This window comes from Macrobrachium rosenbergii, chromosome 12 (genome assembly GCF_040412425.1).
Source record: "Macrobrachium rosenbergii isolate ZJJX-2024 chromosome 12, ASM4041242v1, whole genome shotgun sequence".
NCBI classification, from domain to species: Eukaryota; Metazoa; Arthropoda; class Malacostraca; order Decapoda; family Palaemonidae; genus Macrobrachium; species Macrobrachium rosenbergii.
This window is the reverse complement of record NC_089752.1, coordinates 69,252,820-69,267,819: the sequence shown is the minus strand read 5'-3', so window position 1 is coordinate 69,267,819 and position 15,000 is coordinate 69,252,820. Positions and strand designations below refer to the sequence as shown.

General features: G+C 34.9%; 1 protein-coding gene across 2 annotated transcripts in view; it reads left to right on the top strand.

Moving 5' to 3' along the window:
- The first annotated feature begins 3,294 nt into the window (after positions 1-3,294).
- The window catches only part of LOC136843718 (sterile alpha motif domain-containing protein 3-like), a 15,642-nt gene continuing 3,936 nt past the window's right edge, over positions 3,295-15,000 (top strand). Inside the window, exons 1-5 of one of the 2 annotated variants that reach the window (XM_067112311.1) lie at positions 3,295-3,607; positions 10,112-10,205; positions 10,609-10,708; positions 13,938-14,298; positions 14,652-14,727. In XM_067112311.1, the coding sequence (XP_066968412.1) occupies positions 10,618-10,708; positions 13,938-14,298; positions 14,652-14,727 (528 nt within the window). In that variant the 5' untranslated portion in view covers positions 3,295-3,607; positions 10,112-10,205; positions 10,609-10,617. Of the gene's footprint in view, positions 3,608-3,821; positions 4,694-10,111; positions 10,206-10,608; positions 10,709-13,937; positions 14,299-14,651; positions 14,728-15,000 lie in introns of those variants that run through there. The other variant, XM_067112310.1, reaches the window with a different exon arrangement.

Here is a 15,000-nt window from a genome sequence, read left to right as displayed (position 1 = left end):
CATTGATTACATAAGCAGAAACAAGCGTGGCATGGCAATGAATATGTTAGTCGAAGCTTTGATGAAGGAAGGCCTTCATGTTCCCAACGTTGAATTTTTAAGAAAGAAAATTAAGGTTATTAAAAATAACACATGAACGATTTGTCTCTCTGTCAGAAAACACAACATCAATGGCGCAATCTTTTGATGCACCGTGTGGTTCTACAGTTTCATACACAAATAGGCCCTATGAGTAATGAATCACAATTTTCCATTGAGTGTTGCTTCTTATTACATTGCTTTGTCCTTAATATTCTCTACATTGAAATTTAATCAATAAAAACTTGTTCTCAACACTATTTCTTTTTACTCTCCTAAGTATTTTGTGATTTATGTGTGATAACTACATATATAAATTTACAAGTTTGCTAGAAATAAACAATGTATAGGTGGAAATTGCAATGTATTACCTGTAAATAGGTGTTCAGTATATCAATGATTGCCTGCAGTACTTTTGGCAAAAACTTTGAAATAGTGGAGGCCGGCACCCTGAAGGAGTATGCAAGTGATGCAAGACTATCCCCACTTGCCAAACAACGCAAGGTTATTTCAATTTTAATCCTTGCTGGGACGGCGTTTCTCATCGGTGTGTCCTTTGTAGATATGTGAGGCTCCACCAAATATAGCAGTTCCTCAAACGTCTGCACATCCATGCGCACATGTCTTTTATATTCTGTAGGATCTTCAGTAGCTAATTCAGTAAGTAGTGTACTGGAGCCTCCTAAACTTTCTCTCCGCTGAAGCCACTCCTCACCCGTATTGTACGTTTTTTCTTCCTTTTGTTATTCACAATTATTTCTAATTCCTTTGCCAAAACAACAACTGCAGCATCAATTGCTACATCCATGTCACTGGACATCTTGATGGCTACTGGGTGCAAATACTTTCCCGCCAAACTATCCTAGTGTCAACACTTACTTGCCGGGTAAGTTAGCTTGTAGCTAGCACTAGCGGCTGCTAAACTTGCCCCGCGTCAACGAGGCTAAACAGTGTAGACAGTAGGCGTGTAACTGTCTCGCCGCGTTTAGCACTAGCCCCGGGGGAAATCAAATAGTTTTGTATATAGTTTGAGGAAGTAATTGCCATAGGCCTTAATTGGGTTGTTTGGTAGATAGCATCTTAATTTTTGGTAGGTCGCGAACAGCTCGGTGGACATCATACGATAGTAGCGCCCAACATTGATGAGATAAGGAAAAGCGCTCATTTCAATATACAGTCCTGTCCATTAGAATATATAAACTACCTCAATATTTTCATATGGTAAATACATAAATAGAAAAGAATAGTTGCGATAATGTAAATCAAAATATAAAATCAATCTTTCGCATAATACATGTTTCTAAAACGAACGTATATCACAATTAGCTGTAGAAATTAAAGATGGTGCACAGTAGCCCAAAAAATATGTGCAACTGATTAATTATGTAGATAGATAGATAGATAAAAAGGCAGATAGGTAGATGGACAGACAGATAGATAGATGGTTAGATAGATCCACAAACATTAATAATTTCATTTTATCATCTGCTCTTGCCAGGTTACTGACCCATCAGTACTGAAATAGCTCATAAATTGCTAACGAACGTGTTTAGCCTCTTCTGCTGCACGCCTATAGCATTCTTCCTGCAAATTAAGAAATGGGCTGCTTGCCATTGTTGTATAAATATCAGGTCCTTTCTTCGAAGGAAATTATGCAAACAACAGCAGGCCATAACTGTTGATGTAATATTCTCTGGATTTAAATTGACTGGGGAGTGAAATAATCGGAACATTGATGCCGAGATTCCAAACACATTCTCGATTATTCTACGAGCTCTGCTTAATCTGTAGTTAAAATGTTCTTATCGTGATTTAATTCCCGTTGGCTGAATGGTTTAATAAAGTTCTTGCGTAGCGCAAAAGCTTCATCTCCAACGAAAACATAAAGTAGCCTCATATGTGAGTTTATTACAGTTTCAGCTGAAGGAATTGGTAATCTATCTTCACATGGTAACTGATAAAATCTCGAATATTCTATCACCACTCCATCGGAGAATCTTCTAATAACACCAAAGTCAACCATAATGAAGTCATAGTTACTGTTGACTTTTGACATAATTATAATAGAATTATCCAAATCCATTAGGGGGAATAATCTTAACATGTTTGCTATCCACCGCTCCAAGGCAATGTGGAAAATTGCAAGATTGTTCGTAACCCTTGGTTATATCTTTCCACTCCTTCACACTGCCTGGAAACTGAAAAACATGCACTCAATATTATAAGTGCCTCTGTTCGTGTTATATTACTGATACCTTTACTGATTTGTATATTGTTTATTGATTCTTTCACAGGAGTCGCAAAGTACTCAGCCCCTAAACACTGAGTCCCAGATGAACGAATTGAGTGATAATGAAGATAGTCTTTTGGCATCAACAAGTGAAGTTCCCAAAACAGCCCACCTAAGAAGAAAAGTATAAAATATAGACCAACAGGTACAAAGGAGGCACAGATGGCAATAACAAAAAACTTTCAACTGTGCATCAAGAGGACGCATAAGATATTTTTGGAAAAAATTTCTCCGCCAATCTGAGAAGGGTTCCAGAGGAGATGCAACCATATGTCCAGAAATTAATTATTGAAGTAATTTTTTTAGGGCAGACTGGTGGCATTTCAGTGAATACTAAGATAGCAAATGAATCAGATTCCTGCAAATCTGTCTAATAATCATATGAATTTCTCTAATTATCAATAACCAACCATAACTTTCTTAGCACAACCAGGACCATCATCAAACAAATTTTTTTAATACAAATATAATATATAAAAGTGAAGTGTAATAAGATATTTTTTGTCAGCTATTATTAAATATAGTTTATATATATATAGAAATAAAAAGATAAGGTACAAATTTTTTTTGGTTCATCTGCTATTATATATATAATATGTGAACTATCTAAGTATCCTAAGAGAATTTTGTCTATTATTATTACATAAGATTTATGTATAGAGAGATAAAGGCGAAGCATAATTTATTATTTGTTTGTAAACTGTTTTTCTATATCTGTGAATACTGTGTAGCCTATTAGTACATATATATATATATATATATATATATATATATATATATATATATATATATATATATATAAAATATATATATATATATATATATAAAATATGTATATATATATATATATATATATATATATATATATATATATATATATATATATATATATATATATTAAGTCTGGGTTCTCGTTGGACAACAATGAGATATGTGATGACCTGTCAGTGGCTCTCACGGCAGGTGGATTTGTGCTGACATTGGAATTTGCTTAGTCGGATGCAGAGAACACATGGAAACAGCATGACATAACGCTGAACTATTGCACCGGAAGTGCCCAGATTTCCGGTGGGGTATGTGCGTGTGTGTGTGTGAGATCTCTCATGAGTTACTTATGAGAGAAACAGTGACTCTCACAGGGAGACTGCTTTGATCTCGAGTAGCGGATATGTGTTTTAGCCTGGTGTAGTGTTTAAAGAAACCGCCACTATGAAGATACGTTATTTACGGCCAAAGAACGTGAGTAAAACCGCACAGTGACATTGATATCTTTTTCAGACTTTAGAGGGAAAACCCCCCGGTTGAGAAGTAGGGAAACTGAACAATGTCTACACAGTGAAATTGCCCATTTGTGCATTGTTTATTTCTGTCTTGAATATGTACATTCATTCCAGGTTTTTAATATAATGAAATGTTTCTCTCAACAGGAATTCGAACATCGTCCTGGAAGGGACGAATATTTGGGAAGTGGTGTTTTTACTCTTACATATGATATGACTCTCATTGTACTCGTTACGACCTTATTACCTTGCTTGATGATCAGGGTATTATTCACTAGTTTTGCTTGGCATAAAATCATTATTCTACTTGCTTGTGAAACAGCATTTCCTCAAGTTAGGTTTACCAATGATAAAGAGTGTGAATCACTCCATTTCATGACCATAGCTTTTGCTGAATAACTTTCGTTAAATTTGTCAATAAAGTCTAGTTTTGTATATCAGTGTCTCATTTCAGTAGGCATTTGTGTGAAGATTGGTTTAGTGAGAGTATTATGACAGAGTAGAAGGGAACTGCTGACCCAAGGAAAGAGCCATGGATACCAGAGACATCTGAGGAAAAGTGAGATGCTTAATTATGTTCGTAAAACAGGTACACCTTAAAATAAGATGGCCCTCTGAACCCGGGTCATTAATAGTGGTTGGCAGTGGTGCCAGACATAGATAGATAATTTATCTATCTAGTTAGGGATACGCTTCCAGAGAGACATATTTTAGTAATGCTAGTATTGGCATCTCAGAATAGATTTTGATGGGTCAGCTTAGGGAGTTGTTGTCGAGCGAGACGTGGCGAGTCACTGCTAAGTCTCTCTGGGTGTTTAATAATGCGTCTCGAGGCGCAGGGTGTTATTAAGGGTATTAATAGGGCGTTAGTTCATATTGGGGAGTGTTTAGGAGTATATTAATGTATATAATGTGAAGTAATTGCGGTATCTTAACTGCTTGTGTATGTTAAAACACGCAAAAATTCGTGCAAGTGTTTTTTTTTCCTCTCTCTCTCTCTCTTTCTTTGGTGAGAGAATTCACGCGCTGTTAAGCAGAAACTCACGTAAGTGTTATCATCTTTTTTTTTTTTATTGTTATTTTAAGGTCAAATTAGACTTTCCATTACACTGCAAAAATGCAATAGTTGTGGACGATCAAGACACGAGTTCCTGAAGTTCATTGGAGAAGAATCAGATACTGATTCTGATTCCACAAATTAGAAAAATAGGCTATTCGCTGTCACACAAGTTTTAAGGTGCAGTAATAAGACAATACTTCAGCATGTATTGATAATTTTAATCAAAAGCCACGTTGGCCCAGTGCTTGCACTTACAATCTTATCATAAAAATCAAAGAATAATGAACTGATAAAAAATAAAAATTATTATTTTTAAAACTATTCTTAGTGACGTTCTCGCGTATTGTGCATGATTTTGTTAAGGTAAGAAAAAATGCTTCTTATTGTAGCATTATTTTTGTAGCATTAATTGGTTTGTATTTTTCACGATTATTGCACCAAAAGGGTTCTTTTTTTTGTGTCCATAATTATTGTCATCAATAAAAAATATTTATATAAATACCTGAAACAAAAACCGCCAAAAACAGGCCAAATTTATTGGAAACCTCATTACTTGCTAGGTAGGGAGTATGTAGCCTATATATTATATTAAATCCATCACGGATAATATGGATCATCCACGTGCCGTGTTAAGGATATCCCAAAAAATAAAGGGACCTTATGGAGAAAATACTAATTGGTACCAGAGCCTCAAGAAATTTTTACTTTTTCAAGTAAAAAAACTTATCCCGTTGCTCTTACAAAGTACCTAGACACTTTATTTTGTAATTTCATATGGTTATATGTAAATTTACTCTATTACAACATCAGTTAAACTGGTAAAAAAATAAAGTTTGACTTACAGTACGTACTGGACTCTTCTTGCCAACACCAAGTCACCATTTTTGAGTTAAACTCGGTAGCTTTTTCAACAGAGCTGAGTTACTTTTACAGTAGTAAAATTCCGTAAAAAGTAGTTGTCACTATAAATTAAAGATAAGTATTTTACCGTAATAAAAATAAACGTGATTTGGGCAGATCGAGTGAAAAAAGGGGGGGGGGCGAATAATCCTCCCAGCCCAGCTGGTAAGTAAGTGGGTAGCAGAGTCGTCTCTCTCTCTCTCTCTCTCTCTCTCTCTCACAGCGCAACGAACACTGACTTGAGCAAGCTATTTTTTTTTTCTTTTTACCGTATTGCATTTATTTTCCTGTTTTATTATTATGTTAAATTTATTGTTATTGTTAAAGAACGTTTTGTTTTTTATGTGAATTGGTATTGCTTTTACGTACATATTATATTACAAAAATGTTACCATCTCTTTTCTCCTCAAGAATACCACGACGCTCGATAACTTAAAATTCTCTCTCTCTCTCTCTCTCTCTCTCTCTCTCTCTCTCTCTCAGCACAACGAACACTGATTCGAGCAAGCTTTTTTTTTTATTTTACTGTATTGCATTTGATTATTTTCAGGTTTTATTATGTTAAATTTATTATGAACATTTTATTTTTATGTGGATTGGTAGACAGATGGGGTGTGAGTAAGAAAAAAAAAAGAAAGGGGGCAAAATAATCATCCCAGCCCAGCTGATATAAGCAAAGAGTGAAATGAGAAGCAGAGCCGTTCTCTCTCTCTCTCAGCGCAACGAACGCTGACTCGAACAAGCTTTTTTTTTTATTTTACTGTATAGCATTTGATTATTTTAATTATTGTTAAATTTATTATGAAAGAAAACTTTATTGTTTATTTGAATTGATACTGCTTTTCGGGCCAGCCCTAGGAGAGCTGTTAACCAGCTCAGTGGTCTGGTTAAACTAAGATATACTTAACTTACGTACATACTATAAAGATTTTACCGTCTCTTTTCTCCTCAACAATACCACGACTCTCGATAACTATAGTCGATTTTTTTAAACATGGCAAACTTGCACTTAGCTGCTTGCCGCTGATTGGATGAATGTCGTGTTGTCCGAATCTCTCAGTTTTGTTTTCACAGTGTTTCAGAATTGTGATTATACGGTCATAGGGTGAGTTAAAGGCCAGGTTATGTAATGTTATTTAAATACCAGTTGTAATAAACGTAAGTATTAAGAATTTACATACCGAATTATTATATAATATCTAACAGTTATGAAACAACACTTACCGAAGCTGTAGACTAGAAATATGTTTCAAACGCATGAACTTTAATGTTTAAATAAATTTCTAGCTAGATTTTTAGCGCAATCATGCCATTGGTGGTTTGGAAAAAGACCAAAACATATTTATTGTATATTGCTGAAGGTTGTATAACGCCTAAGAACAAAGTACTATCGTAGAAATGTAAGTTTGCCGGAAAAGTTGGGGTGGAGGAATTGTGGCAGAAACAGGGTTGCCAGGTCTGTCCTTTTATGGACAGTCTGTCCTCTTTGAAACCCGCCTGTCCTTTATTTTTGAAGAAAAAAAAATGACAGTCAAAAACTGTCCTTTTCTGTCACTTTTTCACTTCCTCTTATATTTCTATTCCCAGGTCTTGTCAGTTTCATGTTATCACAAATATTAATTACAATAATTATAAAATTCATCAAAAATATAAATACATCATCCCATTCAACTAACGCTACTATGAATTAACAGTTCAATACGTCAGTCACCATATTTGCTAAACACGTACCATTTTGAACGTTAACAACTTGCAGTCATTGCAATGGTTGTCAGACTTGGCGTCGCCTCGGCCGCTCCCCCCCCCCCCCCCCGTCAGTTACTTTTGGTCCTCAGACGAGAAACTCCGATTCTAGGTGATTGCTGTGCATATCCGTGAATTCTGTAAGTGTTATTCTTGTGATAATATCATCTTGTGTTGTGGTATGTTCTGTAATGTTAATTTTAATATGTTCATATTTATCCTTGATTATTACAGATCGTATTGAAAGTATCAACTGGGTCTAGGCTAATTCAAGCTTGAAGATATAACCTAGGCTATAGCCTTTCGTATTTTAAATATGAGTAAGTGGTGCAGTCGTTACAATGATGCTAGGCATTATAAGAAGGAGTGGGAAGAAACATTTAAATGGCTTTCCTATATTGACAATTCCTGCTATTGCAAGTGGTGCAAGAGTTCCCTTTCTATGATGCGCAAAGCAGTGGAGTCATTTTCAAATTCCCGTAGGATAACAGACACTTTTAAGGGAAATACTGTAAACTTTAGTAAGGAACCGAAAGAATTTGAGATCAGATTCAGTGTTTCAATACACACGCATATATATATATATATATATATATATATATATATATATATATATATATATATATATATATATATATATATATATATATATATATATATATATATATATATATATCTATTACACACACACATACACATGACTGTCCTTTTTTTTTATCTCAAATGTCCTATTTTCAAATGACTACTGTCCATTTTTGTGCTCAAACATCTGGCAACCCTGGGCAGAAACAGCCACAGGGTTAACAGAAACGTTGACGCACTCTTAGCGTGAGGTTCAAATATGGGTTGTGGTGTTCTTGTCTTTATAAAATAATAATTAAGATGTTTATATATCACAATGATAATTTTTTACATTTCAAAAGTACTGCACACGGAATGTCACTGATATTTTAGGATATGTATAAAGGCAAATTACATAAGCTTTTTGATGATGGTTTCAAGCGGTGTGTGTGTAGACGACAACTCACCGGCTGCTCCTTTCTCAACTCATCCACCCCAACTTTTCCGGCGAGCTTACATTTCTACAACTGTATTTTCTTCAAAGGCGTTATACAACCTTCAGCAATGTACAATAAACACGTTTTGGTTTTTTCCAAACCACCAATGGTACGATTGCGCTAACAATCTGGCTAGAAATTTAAACAATAAATTTCATTTCTAGTCTACTGCTTCGGTAAGTGTTGTTTCATAAATGTTAGATATTATATAATAATTCGGTATGTAAGTCCTTAATACTTACGTTTATTACAACTGATATTTAAATAAGATTACATAACCTGGCCTTTAACTCGCCTTATGACCGTATAATCACAATTCTGAAACACTGTGAAAACAAAACTGAGAGATTCGAACAACACGACATTCATCCAATCAGCGGCAAGCAGCTAAGTGCAAGTTAGGTGCAAGTTTGCCAGGTTTAAAGAAATCGACTATAACTTAGTCATTCATCCTTTACAGTCAACCCTCGTTAAACCGAATATCGGATAAAACGGACACGATTTAAGTTGTACTGGTTCCTATCAAGCGCTTACTCCACAAATACAGTTACGTGCACACCCCACAATTCGTACTTCAAAATTTCAATTTAAAAATTTTTATCCATTGCCATTTTTTTTACCAACAATAACCCGTAAAATTTAAAGATTTCTAAACTAGATGTTACTTAATATCTTTCCTCCGCTCGTCACTAAGTTGTTACAGATACAGTATCGTACATTTATGACGTAAAATACGTACACAGTATCGTCCACAATTAAAGGTACCGGAATTGCTGTTCTTCCGCTAATCTCATATCGTTTTTCCTCTTTTGTTAGTGAAGGAAAACGTTAGCAGGCGCATGGCACGCATAGGCTATACACCTCCAAACCAAGGGTAAAACTAACTCACTGTATTAATTCAGATGTCTTACATATAAGACGTAAAATACCATACACAGTATCATCCATGATATAAGTTAATGATTATTATACTGTTTGCTAGTTTCAGTGGTTGAAGAGAAATAGAAATGTGTGATAATTATACTGTTTGCTAGTTACAGTGGTTGCTTGGGTAATGAAACAATTGTAAACAAATGTCGAAAGAGTTATTTCCTTTTGTTTATCATAATAATTAATTTTAACGAAATGAAATAAGCTGATAGTTTGTTGGCTTTTATCCTCTAAGTTTAACTCGATTTTTAGTCGTCACAATTAGACTAATAAGCTAAGATAGCCTAGGCTTACCATCATGACCTGGGAGGTTGATGCATTGTGCAAGCTTCATCACTCTTCCTATAGAATCTGATCTGCATTTTTAACCACGTCACTGTAATATCCAAACAAATAAGACCTTCATGCAATATTTACGACATGTATGTACTGGGATCAGGATATGAAAAGTGTGTCGTCGAAGACAATTGTTGTGGGGTTTATGATATGTTTTTGTCTAAAATATTGTGGACCATACTACATGAAAAAATTAATGGTATTGGTTTTTTATGCAATTATATATGGTATATCTTTTAGATTTTTAGAGTTGCCTGGATGTTACGCAACAAACCTACAGCAATTAAATTTTTTTAAACATTTTCTATTAGCAGTTTGGGTGTTTTATTTCACCGATGTGATGTCAAATAAAAGCCTTTTTTTGAGGGAGAAGGGGTGGGCAGTTTTCTTTCCTCAATATCTTGTCTTAATAGAAATACTATTGCCTACGTTTCAGGTAACTTTGTTCCACCAAAAATATCAAGCGAAGTATACAAGGGCTCCCACTTATGAAGGTAGCACAGAAGCTGAAATAAGAGTTATTTTATTTGGTACGTGTAATTGTTTTTGTGTATTAACTCTAATCATAATCATTTTGCTGTTGCTTTATTGCATATCTAGACCTTTCAAGAAAGCACAGCATTAATCATCTACAATATAAATTTATCCATTTCCTAAAAGTTACTTTCAAAAGTAATTTGTTTATTTAGAGTAATATCTTTTATTTCTAGTTCGAAATGCTTTTGTATGTCCCATAGTTATGGAGATATATATGTATCTGTTAATGTGCACATTAACAGATGTGAACATCTGTTCATGTGCACATTAACAGATTAAGGTTTCAGACAGGTATACAGGTTCGCATTTGGCCTGTAAACCTTTTTACAACATTCTGACCCCTAATTGATTTTGTTAGGAAGTCATTGTACAGTGAAATTTATCTGCATTTTACAGTCATTGATCATGGCCTCAGTTGAATCTTGGACTTCTCAGGATGTCCTACAGTGGTTGAAGAAGAATATTGGCTTAGATGAGTTCTGCAATACATTTAAAGGTGAGCTGAACATGCAATTGTTCTACTTACAGGTATGAAGACATGACATGTGTGGTTAGACATGGAGCAACTTCAGTTTGGGTGCCCCTTTTGTAAAAGATCTAAATTGCCTTTTAACAAATATTTGAGACACCTTAGTTTAATACATGCACACCAAAACCATTTTTCTCTGACTTGTGGAATTGAAAATTGTCCGAACACTTTCAGAAAAGTTGATGCTTTTAAAAAACATTTTGAAAGAACCCATAGGGCCAAACTGCTTGAGGAAGTTTCCAATCAACCTCATCCAGCTGAACAAGTAGGTCACTTCTCAGATGAGGAGAATGATGAACATTGTCTTGATGAAATAGATTCAGACTTAGAAGTTGATGATCATGCGGAGACTGTTGAATTAAATTTGACTCAAAAGAAGATAAATTCAAATACCTTGTCCCATTTGGTGTCTTATTTCTTAAAAGTCAAGGAAAAACACCTGCTTAGTTGTACAGTTCAACAAACTATAATTGATGAAACCAAGTTTATTATTGAATATGTGACTGAAAAACTCCAAGCATTGATAAAGCAAAACATTTCAGATAGAGAAATAGAAGAAAATCTGGAACTTAGAAGCCTTCTGGAAAATCAGTTTATTACTGATCAGGAAGTGTGGGAGAATGTTACATCAAGATATAGATTTGAAAAACATGTAAATAGTAGGTATCCGTCTGTAAAACCAAGAACTCTAAGCTTGTTACCCATGTATCCCAAAAGACACTTTTTTCATTATGTCCCAGTGATAGAAGTTTTGAAGGCCCTACTGAATAACAAAGATGCCAGGAATCTAATTTTAAATGATAATGAGTTGGGAGAAAACTTTGGAAAAAGCATCTTGTGTGATTTTGTTGATGGCAATGCTTTCAATAACAATGCACTTTTTGGGTTAGACCCAGATGTTATTCCACTGTTGTTTTATATTGATGAATTTGAAGTGTGCAACCCCATTGGTGCTAAGCGAGGCAAACACAAAATGGTTGCCGTGTACTATGTTGTTGGTAGCTTGCCCATTGAATACAGGAGCCTAGACCAATCAATAAACCTATGTCTCCTTTCAAAGCACTCAGAGTTAAAAACACATGACCCTGACTATAAGAAATTTTTACAGCCACTTATAAGTGATCTGAAGCAATTGCAGGCTGGAGAAACAATCACGGTGGATGGCAGAGACAAAACAATTAAAGCAGGGTTGGTATTTGTGTGTGGGGACAATCTTTCTTCACACTCAGTTGGAAGGTTTCAGACACACTTCAATAGTGGCAGAGTGTGTCGATTTTGTACTGTTGATTACAGTGAGCTGGCAAAATCCTTTAGATCTGTAGATTTCCTTCTCAGGGATGCTAAAGTATATGAGTATGAGCTCCAAAATATAATTGATCATCCAGAAGAAATCCCTGTATATGGAATAACGGGTGAATGTGCCTTCAATGAATTGAGCTACTTCAGTGTTCCAGATGCTTTCCCTCCAGATATCATGCATGATTGTTTTGAAGGAGTCATACCATCTACAACATCACTTGTTCTTAATGATTTCTTTAAAAAAAAACTACTCACTTTAGCTGGTTTCAATGAAGCCTTGAAAAAGATTGAGATCCCTTCCTCTGATATACCTAATCTGTTGACTGAGGCTATCTTAAAGAGGAAAAGGAAGATCACTGGAACTACATCACAAAAGTGGCAGTTGTTCCTCCTTTTGCCAGAAGTAATGGAAATTAGTTCATCCCATTTTAGAGATCAGCCAAGTTGGGAAGTGTATTTAGCACTGAGAGAGTGTATGGACTTCATCTTCAGTCCAGTTGTTGAAAAATCCCTGATTCCTTACGTGAGGAATGCTATTGAAGAATATTTACAAAAACTCACAGATGTCTTTGGCACTGACGTTATTACTCCAAAACACCATCACATGGTTCATTATCCGGATCAGATGCTGCAGTTTGGTCCATTACGTAACCTGTGGTGTATGAGGTTTGAAGCCAAACATCAATACTTCAAGCAGGTTGCCTCAGTTTCACGCAATTTTATTAACCCAACCTTCACTCTTGCATCCAGACATCAACTGAGACAGGCCTATGAAATGAATGAAGACTGGATGTATCCCAGGCCAGTTATAGTTCAGTCAAAGTCCAAGCAAATTGTAATGGAAAAACTACCTGCTTCGCTTGTGATTATCTTGCAGGAAAAGTTTGGTATTCCACTTGCAGAGAATGTTGAAATTGTAAACTATCAAACTTGATGGAGTTTCATATGGAAAGGCAGATGTCTACATACTTGATGTTTGTGAAGAAGAACAAATACCTTGCTTCTTCAAAGTGGTTTATATTTTGAAATATAGGGATGAATGGCTACTATGTGAAAGAATGTATGTATGCACACAATATATTCACGCATTGCATTGCTACAGAGTTAGGCAGGATGACTGGCTGGTAGTCAAATCAAATGATCTTCTTGATGCTCACAAACATAGATTGTTTAGTATTGAAGGTAACTCTTATGCATTTCCAGTATTTAACATTACAAAGGCTCATGGACTTAAATAGTTTTTCATCTACAAAACAGTATTGCCCAAATAGTTTTTCATCTACAAAACAGTTTTGCCCAAAAATGTGTATTTCATGAAAATAAGAAACCATAATACATAAGCATATATACGTGCTTCCAATTGGTGATTAAATATTTGATTATGGGTGATATTCCATTTCAACAGGAAACAAAATACCTACTTTAACAATTGGTGATTAAATATTTGATTATGGGTGATATTTCATTTCAACAGGAAACAAAATTGTTATTACAGTATCTTTACTAGCAAACTTACTACATGTTCCTCACCCCTGGTGATTCACAACTCATGTTTACTAGTTTTGAAGTTGCTATGATGCTGCTTTAGAGTAAAAAAAGATCAGGAGAAAAGATTTTAAGGGTAAATTTTTTGTAGACAATACCTGTATACCCTGTATTTTTTTATGATTTTGCAAATTGCATCTGTAAAAGTATTGATCTTGGTAGTATTTTACAGAATATACATTAGTTAAAGAGAATTTCATGCTCTAAAACACATTTGGAGCCCAGAACAGCCTGCTCAACAGGATATAGACTGGTTTTTTCAATATTATCTAAATTTAAAAAAAAAAATTATATTTTATACAAGTTCCTTCATCTTGAAACTCTCAAGCATTTTGGTTGTTTTCAAAAACAGAAAACGAAATAGATGGGGATACTTTATGTGGACTCACTGAATCCATGATCAAGGAGTTACTTTCGGGCGCTTCCATGAAAGTCAGGGTAAAATTTAACAGGGAACTTGCCCAACTGAAGCCTTCCTCCCAAGCTTCTGTGCAACCCACTCCAGCCACACCAGAGAGCATCGAGAAGCCTGGACCATCAGCTCCACATACTCCATGTGACAGGGATCTGACGGGCTACAGACTACCAGAGATACCGCCAGCTCTGCTTCAGGCACTGCAGCGAAAGGATCAAGATGCCTTTCGACCTAACAAATTGTTGAGAAGCATGTTGATAGAGGTGCTGTTTGACAGCATAGTAACCTTGAGGATATGGTATGTAACTTAATACTTTATATTCAATACTAATATTCTCAAAAAAAAAAAAAAAAAATTTCTGTAGATCTATGAAATTACTTGCCATTGATAACACTGACTGCATTAACCATACCAGTACTAGGATAAATTAGAGTTAAAAGTTTCATAATGTATTCCACTCTTGACACTAAACGTCAAACCTTTTCTTGAAGTCAAAGTTTAGAGAGGATTTTATTACAAAGCAACAGATTTTATATATAAAAAAAATGAATTTTCTAAGATTCCACATCTTTAGATATATTAAAACTTTTTGTCACATAACCGTTCCCAAGACTTAAAAACATTTTTTTTCTTCTTTCTTCAAAAAATAGGTTTCCAAGCAGGACTGGATACAGGAATGTTTGCAATGAACTGAAGAAAGAATATGCTTGGCTGCCAGGGACTGTTGTAAGTAAAATCGCGAGTTAATATTTTCTATAGAATGCAGGACCATCAAAACAACTGTCTGTCTTACGTATTTGGAAAGTTACTATTGCCAATTTATTGTTCAAGTTATTAATTGACAATAAATAATGAGTCATGCTCCTTTTGAAAATATCTGCAAGCATTCTATGGTTACATTCTAAGTAATTTTTAACAGCCCTTGAACTAATATCCAGCTTTTCATTCCACAAAGTCCTGAAGAAACTGCTCAGCAAACTTATTTATAGCTAACCATGC